Below are 17,507 nucleotides of genomic sequence, written 5' to 3' on the forward strand. Positions count from 1 at the left end.
ACCTGATGGGCCAAGCGCCCTCCTTCTGCACTGTAGGGATTCAATGAATTGGACAATATCAGTCAGTTAAATATCTTCAACAATTGGGACAAAAACACTCAGTGAAACATCTTCAATAATTTGGATAGAATCACTCGGTGAAATAATTTCCACAATTGGGACGAGACAACTCATATCATCAACAACTGGGCAATTTCACTCAGTCAAACATCTTATAACAATTGGACAATATCACTCACTGAAATATCATCAACAATTGGGGCAAAATCAGTCAGTGAAATATCTCCACCATTTGGGACAAAAGCATTCTGTGAAATATCTTCAACAATTGGATAATGTTAGTGAAATATCTTCAACAATTGGACAACATTAGTGAAATATCTTCAACTATTGGACAATATTAGTGAAATAACTTCTCAATTGGGATGAAATCGGTCATATGGTCAACAATTGGACAATTTTACTCAGTTAAACATCTTGCAATAATTGGGATAATATCACTCAGTGGAATATCTAATACAATTGCACAAAATCACTCAGTGGAATATCATCAACAATTGGGACAAAATCACTCAGTGAAATATTTTCAACAATTGGGACCAAATCTCAGTGAAATATCTGCCACAATTGTGACAAAATCACTCAATGAAATATACACAGAACAAAGAACAGTACAGCACAGGAACAGGCCCTTTGGCCGTCCAAGCCTGCGCCAATCACGTTCTCCAAGCTAGACCAACCACGTATATCCCTCTATTCCCCGATTGTTCTTGTGCCCTTCAAGATAAGTCTTAAATGTGACTGACCTGTCTGCCTCAACTACCTCACCTGGCATTGCCTTCCAGGCCTCCACCACCCTCTGTGTAAAATCTTACCCCGCACACCTCCAATGAACCTTTCTCCTCTTATCTTGAACTTGTGCCCCCTTGTAATTGTCATTTCTGCCCTGGGAAAAAGCTTCCAACTATCTATACCTCTCATAATTTTGTAAACTTCTATCAGGTTGCTCCTCAGTCTCTGTCTTTCCAGGGAGAACAATCTCAGTTTATTCAATCTCTCCTCATAGCCAATACCCTCAATACCAGGCCACATCCTGGCAAACCTTTTGTGTACTCTCACTGATGCATCCATGGTAGTGTAGTGACCAGAATTCCAAATGTGGCCTAACCAAAGCTTTATACTACTCTAACATAACTTGCCATCTTCAACAATTGGGACAAAATCACTCAGTGAAACATCATGAACATTTGGGACATTTTTACTCAGGGAAATATCCTCAATGGTAAGACAATGTCACTCAGTGAAATATTTTCAACAATTGGATAATACTAGTGAATACTTTAACAACTGGACAACATCACTCAGTGAAGTACCTTTAATAATTAGCTAATATCTCATTGTGAAAAATCTTCAACATCACTCAGTCAAATATCTTCAAAAATTGAACAAAATCACTCAGTGAAATATCTTCAACAATTGGGGCCCGATTTTACCATTGCAACCTGCCCGTTTTCTGGTGTGAAAACTTGGTAAAGTGGGCGGGAGATGATTAGTGCAATCTACGCCCGCATCCGCGCAGATGGCCCACTTTACCAAGGCCCAAAAATGGCTGCGATCCAAACTGCACCTAAAATGGGGGCAATGGCGATTTAAATACATCTGCATGCATTTAAATTGAATTAATAGACTGTCCGTCCAATTTTACCTGCATTTCCCCTTTTCGAGAGGTAAATTCAGAGCTTCCAATGGCTCTCTGACCCAGATGGGGGGGTTGGGGGGGGGAGGTGGTGGGGTGCGGGTGCAGATCATTGTCTGGTGGTGGGGTGGAAGAGGGAGGCCAGATGGATCTTTGGTCAGGGTGGGGGGGGGGGGGGGGTGGAGGGCAGGGGCAGGGGGGAAGCGCTGTCACCCTGCGGGCGATCGGTATGGGGGAAGTGGGGTAGAGGGTTGCAATCGGTCTGGGTAGCAGGGGGGTGGGGTGAGTGGATAAGGGGAACAGTTATGTTGAGGGGGTGGGGTGATATCTGTGGGGGGCCATCACGCTTGCTTTTCACTCCCGGGTTGCTTTATCTGATTTCTGCGGCCTGGGAGCGATGTGGCATGCGCAGTTCAGAGCTCCAGTCATTTTGGGCATGCTCTGCCCCACTCACAGCATGACTCAGACTCGCGATTTTTTATTCAGTCTAAGTATGAATGGGGACACCTGAGAACAGGTTTCCAAGTTGATCTGAATTTCGCCCAGATTCAGCACTTAGAATCAAAATGCTGAAATGGGGCCCTTGGATAATATTAGTGAAATACAGTTAACAATGGGGACAATTTCACTCAGTCAAATATCTTCAACAATTGGGACATTATCACTCAATGAAATATCTTGAAAAATTGAGCAGTCACTCAGTGAAATATAAACAATTGAGACAACATCAGTCAGTGAAATATCTTCAACAATTGGACAATTTTAGTGAAATACTTTTAACAATTTGACAATATCACTCATTGAAATACCTTCAACAATTGGACAATGTCATTCAGTGACAAATCTTCAACTATTGGAACATTATCACTCAATGAGACATCTTCAACAATTGGACAATATTACCCAGCGAAATATCTTCAACAATTGGTCAGAATCATTCAGTGAAACATCTCCAAAATTTGGGAAAGGGTCGCTCAGTGAAATATCTTCAACAAGGGGGACAATATCACTCTGTGGAACATCTTCAACAATTGGGACAATATCACTCAGTGAAATATCTTCAACAATTGGGACAATATCACTCTGTGGAACATCTTCAACAAGGGAGACAATATCACTCAGTGGAACATCTTCAACAATTGGGACAAAATTACTTAGTAAATATCCTCAACAATTGGGCTAAATCACTCAGTGAAATATCGTGAGCAGTAGGGACAGAATCACTCAGTGAAAAATCTGCAATAACTGGAACAAAATCACTCCAAGATATCTTCAACAATTGGGCAAAGTCACTCAGTGAAATATCTTCAACAATTGGACAATATCACTCAGTGAAAGATCTTGAGCAATTACAACAAGATCACTTCATGAAATGCAGAATTATGGAAGAGAATAATAGAATTTCTGCAATGCATAAGGATGCCATTCAGCCCATCCAGTCTGCATGGAGCTCAACCCAACCCTGGCCTTATTCCTGTAACTCCACCTATTTACCCTGCTAGTCCCCTGACACTAGGGTAAATATAGCATGGCCAATTGGACAATACCCCTCAGTAAAATGTCTTCAACATTTGGAACAGAATCACCCAGTGAAATATCATGAACAATTTGGACAGATCTTCAACAATTGGGACCAAATTGCTCAGTTAAATATTTTCAACAATTGGGAAAAAATACCCCAGTGAAATATCTTCAACAATTGGACAAAAATCACTCAATGAAATGTCATCGACAATTGGACAACATCTCTCAGTAAAATATCTTCTACAATTCAGCCAATATCATGCATTGAAAATCCTTTGACAACTGGGACAAAATCCCTCAGTTACATGTCTTCAACAATTGGGGGAAGATCACTCAGTGAAATATCATCAACAATTGGGACAATTTCACTAAGTGAAATATCTTCAACATGTGGACAATGTAACTCAGTGAAATATTAACAACTGGGACAATACCAATTAGTGCAATATCTTCAATAATCGGACAATGTCACTCTGTGAAATAGCTTCAACAGCTGGACAATATCACTCAGTGAAAAGCCTTCAACAATTGGGACAAAATCATTCAGTTAAATATCATCAACAGTTCAGACAAACACACTCAGTGGAAAATTTTCAAAAATTGGACAAAGTCACTTGTGAAATATCTTCAAAACATGGGGTGGAATCACTCAGTGAAATATCATCAATAATTGGGACAAAAATATTCAAAGGAATGTCTTCAGCAATTGGGGAAAAAAATCACTCAGTGAAATATCTTCCACAGTTGGATAAAGGCACTCAGTGAAATGTCTTCAACAACTGGGGTGATATCTCTCTTCAACAATTGCGACAAAATCATTCAGTGAACTATCTTGAACAAGTGGACACAATCCTTCGGAGAAATATTATCAACAATTGGGACAAAAATCACCCAGTGAAATATCCTGAAATATCTTGAGCAATTGTAACAAGATCACTCTGTGAAATATAGAATTATGGAATAGAATCATAGAATCTGTACAGTGCAGAATGATGCCATTCAGCCCGTCCAGTTTGTTGGACAAAATTGCTCAGTGAAATATATGATCAACAATTTGAACAAAATCACTCTGTGAGATATCTTCACCAAGTGGAAAATATCACTCAATGACATATCTTCAACAACTGGACAATATCACTGACTGCAACAATTAATCAACTGGGACAAAAACATTCAGTGAAATATCTCCCACAATTATACTAAATCACTCAGTGAAATATCTTCAGTAATTGGAACAAAATCACTCTGCGAGATTTCTTCAACAAGAGGACAATATTTCTCAGTGAAATATCTCCAACAATTGGACAATATCATTCAGGAAATAATTTCAACAATTGGTGCAGAATTGCTCAGTGAACTATCATGAACAATTTGGACAAATCTTCAACAATTGGGACCAAATTGCTGTGCGAAATATCTTCAACAATTGTACAATATTACTCAGTGAAATTGCTTCAACAACTGGGACAAAAACACTCAGTGAGATATCTTCAACAATTAGGCAAAATTATTCAGTGAGCTATCTTTATTAAGGGAACAAAATCACTCAGTGAAATATCTTCAACAATTGGACAGAATCATTCAATGAAATATCATCGACAATTGGAAATATCTCTCAGTGACATATCATCAATAATTGGGACAATATCACTCGTGAGAAACCTTCAACAATTGGGACAATATCACTCAGGGAAAAACCTTTGACTATTGGGACAAAATCCCTCAGTGACATACCTCCAACAATTGGGAGACAATCACTCAGTGAAATATCATCAACAATTGGGACAATGTCGCTCAGTGAGATGCCTTCAACAAGTTGGACAATATCATTTAGTAAAATATCTTCAACGATTGGATCACTAACTCAGTGAAATTTCTTCAACAATTGAAACACAATCATTCACTGAAGTATTTCTAACAACTGAACAAAATCATTCAGTGAAATATCATCAAAAATTGAGACAAAATCGAATCACAGAATCTCAAGCGTGCAGAAGGACGCCATTCGGCCCATCCAGTCTGCACCGACCAGAATCCTACCCAAACCCTATTACCATAACCCCACATATTTACCCTATGAATCCCCTGACACTAGAGTCAACTTAGCATGGCCAATGGGCATTTTCCCTCAGTAAAATGTCTTCAACAATTGGGAAAGAATCACCCAGTGAAATATCAATGACAGTTGGACAATATCCCTCAGTGAAATATCTTCAACAATCGGACAATATCACTCAGTGAAATATCTTCAACAATTGGACAATATCACTCAGTGAAATATCTTCAACAATCGGACAATATCACTCAGTGAAATATCTTCAACAATTTAACAATATAATTCAGTGAAATACCTTGAACAATTGGGACAAAATCACACTGTGAAATACCTTTAACATTTGGGACACAATTTAGTCAAATATCATCAACAAGTGGACAAAAACCATCAGTGAAATATCATTCACAATCGGACAAAATCACTCAGTGAAATAGCTTCAAAAATTGGAATACATTCACTCAGTAAAATACCTTCAATGATTACAGAATATCATTCAGTTAAATCACATCAACAATTGGGACAATATCATTCTGCTAAATATCATCTACAGTTTAGACAAACTCAGTGAAAAATCTTCAACAATCAGACAATTTCACTCAGTGAAACATCTTCAACAACTGGACAATATCAGTAAGTGAAATATCATCAATAATTGGAAGAAAACAGTCTGTGAAATATCTTCTACAATTATACAATATAACTGTTGAGGGAAATTCTTCTAGGTGACCTGATTAATTTAAAGAAACATAATATTTTCACAAAGGCAACAAAAGTTTGTTCAGTTCAATGAAATTTTTCAATTAAACTAGTTTTATCAAAACATTTAAATGTTAGAATCATAAACATTACAAATTTTAAAAAATATCCAGACAAACATACAATTAAGACAAGTCTCATTTTGGCCAAAATGGGAGATCAATGGTTCCATCTACACAGCTGATGAGCCAGCAGACTTTTACAAAAGATCTCAGATTTCATGCCAAAGGGCAGAATGGTTATAATTTTTGTTATTTGATTATATAGCCCAGCACTTAATTAAAATCAATTCCATTCATTCACTGTTTTGTCAATCTAACAATGGCATGTCCTTCAATCAATTATAGTTTGACATCTTCATATATTGATCTATCATTTGTCTACCTGTTTTAAGAACATAAGAACATAAGAACATAAGAAATAGGAGCAGGAGTAGGCCATCTAGCCCTTCAAGCCTGTCCCGCCATTCAATAAGACCATGGCTGATCTGAAGTGGATCAGTTCTACTTTCCTGCTCTCTTCCCATAACCCTTAATTCCCTTGTCTGTCAAAAACCTATCTACCCACGTTTTACGGAAGCTCCCTCCCAAAAATGGCTTCTTGTGATTCAGCATTTCTCAAACCAGTTTAAACTGGCTCATTTACCATTTATTTACCTTTATCTTTTGGCGTTATCACCACTGATCTTCCATTTTGGCCAAAATGAGACTTGTCTTGTCTCAATTGTATGTTTGTCTGAATATGTTTTAAAAATTTGTAATGTTTATGATTCTAACATTTAAATGTTTTGATAAAACTAGTTTAATTGAAGAATTTCATTGGGTAATTTGATTTGATTTATTATTGTCACATATATTAACATACAGTGAAAAGTATTGTTCATTGTGCACTATACAGACAAAACATAGCGTTCATAGAGAAGGAAAGAAGAGAATGTAGTGTTACAATCATAGCTAGGCTGTAGAGAAAGATCAATTTAATGCAAGGTAAGTTCATTTAAAAGTCTGACAGCAGCAGGGAAGAAGCTGTTCTTGAGTTGATTGGTACATGACCTCAGACTTTTGTATCTTTTTCCTGATGGAAGAAAGTGGAAGAGAGAATGCCTGGAGTACATGGGGTCCTTAGTTATGCTGGCTGCCTTGTCGAGGCAGCTGGAAGTGTAGACAGAATCAGTGGATGGAAGGCTGGTTTGTGTGAGGGATTGGGATACATTCACGACCTTTTGTAGTTCCTTGCGGTCTTGGGCAGAGCAGGAGCCATACCAAACTGTGATACAACCAGAAAGAATGCTTTCTGTGGTGCATCTGTAAAAGTTGGTGAGAGTCATAGCTGACATGCCAAATTTCCTTAGTCTTCTGAGAACGTAGAGGCATTGGTGGGCTTTCGTGTCGGCATGGCAAGGACAAGGACAAGTTGTTGGTGATCTGGACACCTAAAAACTTGAAGCTTCGACTCTTTCTACTTCATCTCCATTGATGTTGACAGGGGCATGTTCACCTTTATACTTCCCAATGACAATCTCCTTTGTTTTGTTGACATTGAGGGGGAGATTATTGTTGGCGCACCAGTTCACCAAATTCTCTATCTCATTCCTGTACTCTATCTCATCATTGTTTGACATCCTACCCACTGTGTCAGCAAACTTGAAAATTGAATTGAAGGGGTATTTGGCCGCTCATTATTGCAAAATTTATTTTATTGCAAAATTTGTGCCTGATTTGTGCTGATATCTTTCATGAATACATCTTTCATTTTACTGGCATGTTACAAATTTATTTCTTAGAGACATGATTAAGATATTACTTAAATATTTTGTATTATTCGTAAACCACATATTAAAACATTAGCTGCTAATTATCCTCATGTTGGGTATTTAGAATTAATCAAAATTCTCAACTACAATAACTCAGTGAAAAATCTTCAACAATTGGTCGACGTCACTCTGAACAACACTGGGACAAAACACTCAGTGAAGAGTCTTCAACAATTGGATAATATCACTCAGTGAAATATCTGCAACAGTTGGGACACAATTATTTAGTGAAATATCATCGACAAGTGGACAAAATCCCTCAGTGAAAACCTTTCATCAATGGGGACAAAATCTCTCAATGAAATATCTTCAACAGTTGGGAGAAACTCAGCGAAATATCTTCAACAAATTGGACAACTTCACTCGGTGAAATATTTCCAACACTTGGGACAACATCATTCAGCGAAATATCTTCAACAATTGGGCAATATCACTCAGTGAAAAACCTTCATCAGTTGGGACAATTTTGCTCAGTGAAATATCTTCAACAATTGAGAGCTAATCACTTAGTGAAATAGCATAAACAATTCAGACAAAATCACTCCTTGAAATATCTTCAAAAAATGCACAAAATCAATCAATGAAATGTCATTAACAGTTGGGACAGAATCACTCTGAAATATCTTGAAAAAGTGGACAATATCATTCAATGAAATATCATTAACAACTGGAACAATGCCACTAAATGAAATATCTTCAACAATTGGACAATGTGAAATAGCTACAACAGTTGGGGCAAAAATCACTCATTGAAATATCATCAACAATTGGGACAAAACCACTCAAAATACATATCTTCAGTAACTGGGACAAACTCACTCAGTGAAATATCTTTAACAAGTGCCAATGTCGCTCCGTGAAATATCTTCAGATATCAGGCAATACCACTCAGTTAAATATCATCAACAATTGGCCACAATCACTCAATGAAATATCTTCAACCATCAGAAAATATCACCCAGTAAAATATCTTCAAAAATTAGACAAAAAACACAGAGTGAAATATCTTCAACAATTGGGACAAAATCACTCAGTGAAATATCTTCAACACTGGGACAATGTCCCCCATTGAAATGTCTTCAACAATTGGGAGAAAATCACTCAGTGCAATATTTTCAATAATTGAATGAGTCATTCAGTGAAATATCTCCAAAAATTGGATAAAATCACTCAGTGGAATATCGTCAACAATCGGACAGTATCACTGAGTGAAGTATCTTCATTAACTGGACAATGTTCCTCAGTGAGCTATCTTCAACAATTCGACAATATCACTCAGTGAAATGTCTTAATAAATTGGACAATATCAATCAGCGAAATATCTTAAACACTTGGATAATTTTGCTCAGTGAAATATCTTCAAAAATTGGACAAAATCACTGAGTAAAATATCTTCAACAACTGGAAAAAAATTACTCATTGAACTATCTTCAAAACTGGACAAAATCACTTGATGAAATATCTTCAATAATTCAACAGACTATCTTCACAATTGGACAATATCACTCAGTGAAACATCTTCAGTGCCTGGACAATGTTCCTCATTGAAATGTCTTCAACAATTGGACAAAATCACTCAGTGAAACATCTTCAACAACTGGACAATATCATTCAGTAAAATATCTTCAATAATTGTACAATATCGCTCTGTGAAAGTCCATCAACCTTGGACAATGTCCCTTGTTGAAATGTCTGCAACAATTGGACAAAATCACTCAGTAAAATATCTTCAACAATTGGACAATATCACTCACTGTAATATCTTCAACAATTGGACAATATCAGTGAAAAATCTTCAACAATTGGGGTTATATCACTCAGTGAAATATCTTCATTGAAAGGACAAAATATCTTCAACAATTGAAAAATATCACTCAGTGACATATCTTCAACAATTGGGACAAAATCATTCATTGAAATATCTTCAACAATTGGGACAATATCACTCAGTGAAATATCTTCAATAATTTTACAATATTGCTCAGCGAAACATCATCAATCCCGGACAATGCCCCTCATTGAAATGTCTGCAACAATTGAACAAAATCACTTAGTGAAATATCTTCAACAATTGGGACAATATCGCTCACTGAATCATTTTCAACAATCAGACAACATCATTTAGTGAAGTAGCTTGAACATTTGGACAATCTTGCTCAGTGACGTATCTTCAAAAATTGGACAATGTCACTCAGTGAAATATCTTCAACAACTGGAAAAAATTACTCATTGAAATATCTTCAATAATTGGACATCATTCATTGAAATATCATCAACTCTGGGCAATATTCCTCATTGAAATGTCTGCAACAATTGGACAACATCACTCACTGGAATATCGTCAAAAATTGGACAATATCACTCAATGAAACATCTTCAACAATTGGACAAATTAACTTACTGACATATCTTCAACAATTTTGGCAATATCACTCAGTGAAATATCTTCAATGATTGGACAAAATATCTTCAATAATTGGGAGAGAATCACTCACTGAAACATCTTCAACCATTGGACAATATCACTCAGTGAAATATCTTCAACACTGAAGGATTATAAATATCCAGGGCACTGGGGTTTAAATCGCTTCCGAGTAGGTAGGTTGTTTTGTTAAATTCGGTTGAAGAACTTCCATCATCACTGGATCAGTCAGTGTCTGATCTTTCGGAGCAGTTAACACAGCGGCGACATCAAAGGGATCGCTCTCTCTCTCTCTCTCTCTCTTTCCTACAATATTCAATTCCTGTCATGTTTCTGTGGGGATGTTTAGATGGCGTAAGCGGACGAGGATAAGAAACCAGCTCTCACACTAATCACACCCCCTCCCCTCACAACTTCCCTCCAGTAAGATCAAACGCTCTCCTGGAACACCTCACCTCCAGGAGGGAGGGGAGTTGGGCATCTCCAAAGAGTATTAAAGGACGCCCAGTTTTCAGTCCCAGGGTTTGGCGAGCGCTTTCCATTGGCAGTGAGTCAGAGGGAAAATGAAATAAGCGGAGACAAGGGGGGCGAAGGAAAATAACTCTGCAACCCCTATTAGTTATCTAAATGGACTAAAGCTACAAGTTCAGCCTTTAACAAGCGAGGGAGCGGCTGGAGAGAGACAGAGAGTTTCCTAAAACCTCCTCAGCACCGAAGAAGAATTGAGAGCAAATTCAGTTGGGCTTCTTTAGAACTTTTCTCTCTTAAGCAGATGCGAAAATGATCCAGGATCTTTGAACTGGGTGGTCAGTAATTATTGGGGGAAATTTAACCTTCCTCTGCACTGTTCCTCCCAAGTTCTTAATTGTTAAGTGCAGATTTTGATTTTAGTTTTTTCTTTGCTGCCAAACCCTCCCCAGGGCACCAACCTTCAGTGTCTGATCCGTGTTAAAATAGCAGATCTTGTGTAAATTGAGGGAAGAGGGAGAAGATGGTCTGTGAGCAGAGCTGGAAGGCGAGGCTGTGGCGCCCACTACTCTGCTGCATCGCCCTGCTGCAACTCGGCGCTAACTCGGAGGGTAAGAGGAGTTGGAGAGCCGGCCGCCAGAGCTCGCACTACCGCCGGGCGCAGGGGCTGCCCGCCCGGGACCGGGGCCAGGCGTCCGGCTGGATCCCGCAGCATCAGCCGGCGGCAGCGGGGGACGCCGAGGAGAGCTTCACCCTGGACTTCACCGCCGTGGAGGGCAACATCGATAACTTCATGGCCCAGATCAAGAGCCTGGCTCAGTCTCTCTACTCCTGCTCCGCGCAGAAACTCAACGACGATATGAGGCTTCACTTTCTGGCCAATTCCTCCGTCACCTGTAACGACGGCACCCCGGCCGGGTAAGGAATTTCAGAGCCTGGCGCCTTTATCACACACACACACACAAAACTGTTTTAAAACCCTCTCAGCCAAAGCACAACTGTCATTCTGTGTAACAAGCAAAAAAAAACCCCCAGAGAGACCCCCTCCCCATTTAAAGCGCACCCATTGAGATATTTATTCCCCCCCCCAACACACACACACACGCCTCACTAACTCTCAAGAAAAACCCAACCCCAGCCAATGTGTTAAACACCCCCCACCCTCAAAAACAAAAATACAGTTAAAATCGCCCTGAGTGTAACCCAGTCCTCCAGCGCTCATCGACCTGTTGTGGAATGTTTGTACTTTTGGGATGAATTCCCCCCCCCCTCCTCTCTTCCTCCCCTCACCCCCCCCCATCCCAAAACATTTCAGCTAAAGATGGATTGGGAAGTTGTGGAGTTTGTGCTGCAGTTACCTCTGACTGAGTGTCACCACCCCCCTCCGCCACAGCCACTTTTAGCAGCGATTTGTCTAGGATGTCTGTGCAGTCTGAACTGACCCCTCTGACCCTTCTCTCTTCCCCCCCACCCCCCCCTTTGTGAAATTGACATCCTTGTTAATATCACCCCCCCCTTTGTGAAATTGACATCCTTGTTAATATCACCCCCCCCTTTGTGAAATTGACATCCTTGTTAATATCACCCCCCCCCTTGTGAAATTGACATCCTTGTTAATATCACCCCCCCTTTGTGAAATAGACATCTTTGTTAATATCACCCCCCCCTTTGTGAAATAGACATCCTGCTTCAACCCCCCCTTGTGAAATAGACATCCTTGTTAATATCACCCCCCCCTTTTGTGAAATAGACGTCCTGCTTCACCCCCCCCTTGTGAAATAGACATCCTTGTTAATATCACCCCCCACCTTTATGAAATTGACATCCTGCTTAATTTCACCGCCCCCCCCCCCCCCAGTTCCCGTTCCCTCACTCTGCATCAAGAATTAGCAACACAAAAGCGGCAACTCCAAAGTGGATTCCCTGGGATGTTGTATGGGCAAAGGAACAATAAGTCACCTCAATGAGTAACTCCGAGCCCAAGCGTCACATTAACGTGGTTCCACCTCCCCGAGGTACATTCCTGTATGTGTGTGTGTGGGGCGGGGGGAACGATGTTTTAAAAAATATATTGTGATTAATTAAATCATCGTTATTCTAAAGCTGGATATACTTTTTAGAAGGAACGATTTGTGAGAATGTTGTGGGGCTCTCTGACATTCAATGTGCTGTTAGCTCATTTCTTTCTTTTAAAAAAAGAAGGCGAATTTAAGATTTGAGTGCACAATTTAAATGTTGAAAGGCTTGAGTGCATCCAGACTCCGTTTTACAGCCCATCAAAAGACTTTGCTTTCAAGGGCGAGACATGTAACTTGTCAAATTTAAATTGCATACGATGCAACTCCCTCTCTCAAGTCTGAATATTAAACTTTTCTCTCAGTCCCCTTCCTTCCTTCCTCCCTCTCTCCCCGCCCCTCTGGACCGTCTCCCTCGGGGGTAATCGCACTATTTAACATCCCATAATAATTCCGGTAGCCTTCTCGCAGAGTTGAACTCGGAAACAGGCAGTCACAGATCCCACTTCACCATGCCCTTGTGGCTGTTTGCCAAGGCGGAACCGGCTCCTGTTGTGTTCTAACAGTAAATGCCCCTTTTAAGGGTAAATGGACAGTGTCAGAGGCTCCGACAGCAACCTTCTGAAGCATCATTTAATACCCCCCTCCCCCGCCTTGTTCGCCCAGCCTCCCGCTTCTCTTTGACTGTGAGGAGAGAAAAGATCTGATGTTCTGAGTCCAGGTGACCCTTTGTCAAATCCAGATCCCTATCTGACAGAGGGTCATCTGGACTCAAAACATCAGCTCTTTTCTCTGCTTACAGATGCTGCCAGACCCGCTGAGATTCTCCAGCATTTTCTCTTTCGGTTTCAGATTCCAGCATCCGCAGTAAATTTGCTTTTATCTTTGACCTGGAATGATTTTCCCAATCATTTGTGCTCTGACAATACACTAGTGCTGGGAGCTCCAAGTAGATCCCCCTTCCCAAGTATTGATAAAATTACTGTGGATGCTGGAAGCTGCAACAGGAAAATCTCAGCGGGTCTGACAGCATCTGTGGGGAGAGAATAGAGCCAACGTTTCGAGTCTGGATGACCCATTCCTCATCCCTAGACATCCGTTTTTTCCAAGTAAATCCCTCTTGGTTTCATTATAACAATGAACGGACTGCTTTTCCTCGCCCTCACAGGTATTACATTAAAGAATCCAAGGGCAGCAGACGCTGGCTGATCTTTCTAGAAGGTGAGTTTGAGATATTTCCTCGGGGTGATTGGGTTTGGGTGGAGTTTTTGAAGGAAGGGCGTGCATTTATGTAGCACCCCTCCCCGTCCCCGTGAGGTGCTTCTGAAGTTAGCGGCTTGTTGTAAATGCTTCCTGGGGCAATAAATGAGAATGTTTAGTGATCTTTGAAATGTGTTGGAAGTTGCATGGTTTCGCTTTCACTGCGGGACAGGCTGCTGTTTCACATCTTCCACCTTTGGGGTTTGCAATGATTAAAACTGAATACCCATTAAAGGCAGATCACCCCCTCTGGGGTGGGGGAAACAGTGGAAGTTTCAATCCTAAGATCACCCCTTGATCCTTTCTCAAATGATCTTTGGGCTGTGAGTGGAAATTGGACCAAGCCCCTGCAGAGGGAGAGGTGGGGGTGGGGGGGAGGGGATGGGCTCCACACCAGAGATCAGAGTCAAAGCCGGGTCCTCCCACTGTGATGTGGCAGTGCTAGCCACTTGGGCCACTCTTAAGGGGTGGCACAGTAGTTAGCACTGCTGCCTCACAGCGCCAGGGACCTGGGTCCCATTCCCAGCTTGGGCCATTGTCTGTGTGGAGTTTGCACATCCTCCCCATGTCTGTGTGGGTTTCCTCCAGCTGCTCCAATTTCTTCCCACAATCCAAAGATGTGCGGGTTGGGTGCATTGGCCGTGCTAAATTCTCCCTCAGTGTCCTGGGATGCGTAGGTTAGAGGGATTAGTGGAGTAAATATGTGGGGTCACGGGGATGGGGTCTGGGTGGGATTGTTGTTGGTGCAGACTTGATGGGCCAAATGGCATCTTTCTGCACTGTAGGGACTTTATGATTTTATGAGCCAGCATCATTTTGTCTCAGGTTTTTCATACCTGCAGTTTTTGTTGTCCTTCGAATTGACCCTGGTACTGAATTAGACCAGCTGTGCCTCCGGGGAGCTCATTCCTCCCTCACTTTAACTGTCCCGCTGCCAACTCTGGTTCACAATTTTACCCAATCCGGGTTTACATTTCCAAGGCTTCCAATTCTTTATTTTCCTAAATGTATTTCAGAAAGAAGGAAGGTTTAATTTGCAAATAGGCAATATTTTGAGAATACTTTGATGTGATCATCGAAATCAGTAACTTAGCGAGTTTCAGAGATTCATAGATCAGAATCTCTACAGTGCAGAAGGAGGCCATTCGGTCCATTGAGTCTGCATTAACCGCAATCCCACCCAGGTGCTATCCCTGTAACCCCATGTATTTACCCTGCTAGTCCCCCTGACACTAAGGGACAATTTAACATGGCCAATCAACCTAACCCACACATCTTTGGACTGTGGGAGGAAACTGGAGCACCCGAAGGAAACCCAAGCAGACACAGGAAGAATGTGCAAACTCCACACAGTCACCCAAGGCCGGAATCGAACCCTCGACCCTGGCACTGTGAGGCAGCAGTGCTAACCACTGTGCCATCATGCCACCCTTAATCAAAATGGAGAATGGGCAACTTATTGGTGAAGTCTGTCGGAACAGGAATATCTGTTAGGTTCTGGATAGCCATGATCTTATTGAATGGCGGGGCAGGCTCGAAGGGCTAGATGGCCTACTCCTGCTCCTATTTCTTATGTTCTTATGTTCTTATGATACCATTCCTTTTATTTATATTCTAAGTCCCTATAAGTCCTGTTCATCCTTCACTCCTGACCTGAACAGGTTCCCATTTTGGCACCACCTCAATTTTAACATTCTCACCCTTATTTTCAAATCCCAATTTGGCTTCGCCCTTTGCAATTTCTCTGTACATCCTGAGTGTTTTAATCCTCCTAGCTATCTGCACGTCACCAATTCAAAGGAGAGACAGACTTGCACATATAGCACCTTTCAAAAGCTTAACAGCCAGTGAAATATTTGTGGTCTCTGTTGTAATGTGGGAAACGCAGCGGCCAATTTGCATACAGCCAACTTCCTCACACAGTAAAGTGATAATGATCCAGATTATCTGTTTAAAGGTAAAATACTGCGGACGCTGGAATCTGAAACAAAAACAGAAAATGCTAGAGAAACACAGTAGGTCCGACAGCATCTATGGAAAGAGAACAGAGCCAACATTTCAAGTCTGGGTGACCCTTTGTCAACTCTTCATCCAGACTTGAAATGTTGGCTCTATTCTCTCCCCACAGATGCTGTCAGATCTGCTGAGATTTTCCAGCATTTTCAGGTAATCTGTTCATTTGGTGATATTGATTGAGGGGAAAATACTGGGTCAGGATCACAGAGATGAGCTCCACTGCTCTTCTATAACACAGTGCCGTCCGAAAGACAGCACCTCCAACAGAGCTGCACTTGCTCTGTGCTGCACTGGAGTGTCAGCCTAGATTTTTGTGCTCAAGCCTTTGCTGGTGATAACCCCAGCAATCTCTAATCCAGAGGTGAGAGAGCTGCTGACTGAGACATACCAGGCACTCAATTCTTGCGAAACCCAAATGTTAATTGTTCCTCCACAGGTAGCCATGCCTTTACCTGGCCTCAGTCCTCACTCTAGGCTTTCCTCTCTAAACCTCTATATAGATATACAACATAAAGAAATAAATATACTATATGTGTATATTTCTCCTCATCCTAACTTTCTCTAGTTAGACTTCTGGTAATGTTCTATGTTCTCTTTGCCTCTCCACCTCACTTCCCTCATTTTAAGATGTTCCTTAAGATCCAAACCTCTATCATCTGTCCTAATATCTCCTTGCGACTCATGTGAAATTTTGTTTGGTATCCGCCTATGAAATGCCTTTGGATGCTTTACTATGTACAGCTGCTGTGTAACTGTGAGCTGTTGCTGTAATTTGACTGGTTGCTTTTAAAAATATATATCTATTTCTCCTCTTCCCAGCTTTCTGGTCAGTTATGATTTGTTTTAAGGAATTATTCCAGGGAGACAGGTCCTGTTCCAGGTCTAAGAACACCCTGGCTGTCCTTGCTGTGGCCCCCTGGGTATTTGATGGCAGAGGGTAATGTGTGAAGAAACAAACCCTTCAGACATCTGGGAAACAACTGGTGCATGGTTTGATGAAGGAACTGTAAAGGCCTCTTGAATAGACAGAACAATTCAGGTTGAACCCAACAACTGCCTTCTTTGTTTCCATCTTGCATTCTCATAACTTAGGGGTGATCGTGTTCAATCTACCTCTACCTATTCAAAAAGTTAAAATTTATTTATTAGACACAAGTAGGCTTACATTAACACTGCAATGTAGTTACTGTGAAAATCCCCTAGTCATCACACTCCGGCACCTGTTCGGATACACTGAGGATGTATTTAACATGGAAAATGCACCTAACCGGCATGTGTTTCAGACAGTGGGAGGAAACCAGCATCTGGAGGAAACCCACACAGACATGGGGAGAATGCATAGACTCCACACAGTGACCCAAGCTGGGATTTGAACCCGGTTCCCTAACACAGTGAAGCAGCAGTGCGAGCCACTGTGCCAGGAATCTTAGTCCAAGTGTAATGATTGTATTCAACATCTCAGCAAAAAGCAGTCTCACCTC

General features: G+C 41.0%; 1 protein-coding gene across 1 annotated transcript in view; it reads left to right on the forward strand.

The window, feature by feature from the left end:
- Positions 1-9,830: 9,830 nt before the first annotated feature.
- LOC145356452 (palmitoleoyl-protein carboxylesterase NOTUM-like) overlaps positions 9,831-17,507 on the forward strand; it is a 48,451-nt gene continuing 40,774 nt past the window's right edge. Inside the window, exons 1-2 of the mRNA XM_080209182.1 lie at positions 9,831-11,653; positions 13,919-13,971. Of these exons, the coding sequence (XP_080065308.1) occupies positions 11,259-11,653; positions 13,919-13,971 (448 nt within the window). The 5' untranslated portion in view covers positions 9,831-11,258. The remainder of the gene's footprint in view (positions 11,654-13,918; positions 13,972-17,507) is intronic.

Source organism: Carcharhinus amblyrhynchos, chromosome 21, assembly GCF_965287045.1.
Source record: "Carcharhinus amblyrhynchos chromosome 21, sCarAmb.v2.hapA, whole genome shotgun sequence".
Taxonomy (NCBI): Eukaryota; Metazoa; Chordata; class Chondrichthyes; order Carcharhiniformes; family Carcharhinidae; genus Carcharhinus; species Carcharhinus amblyrhynchos.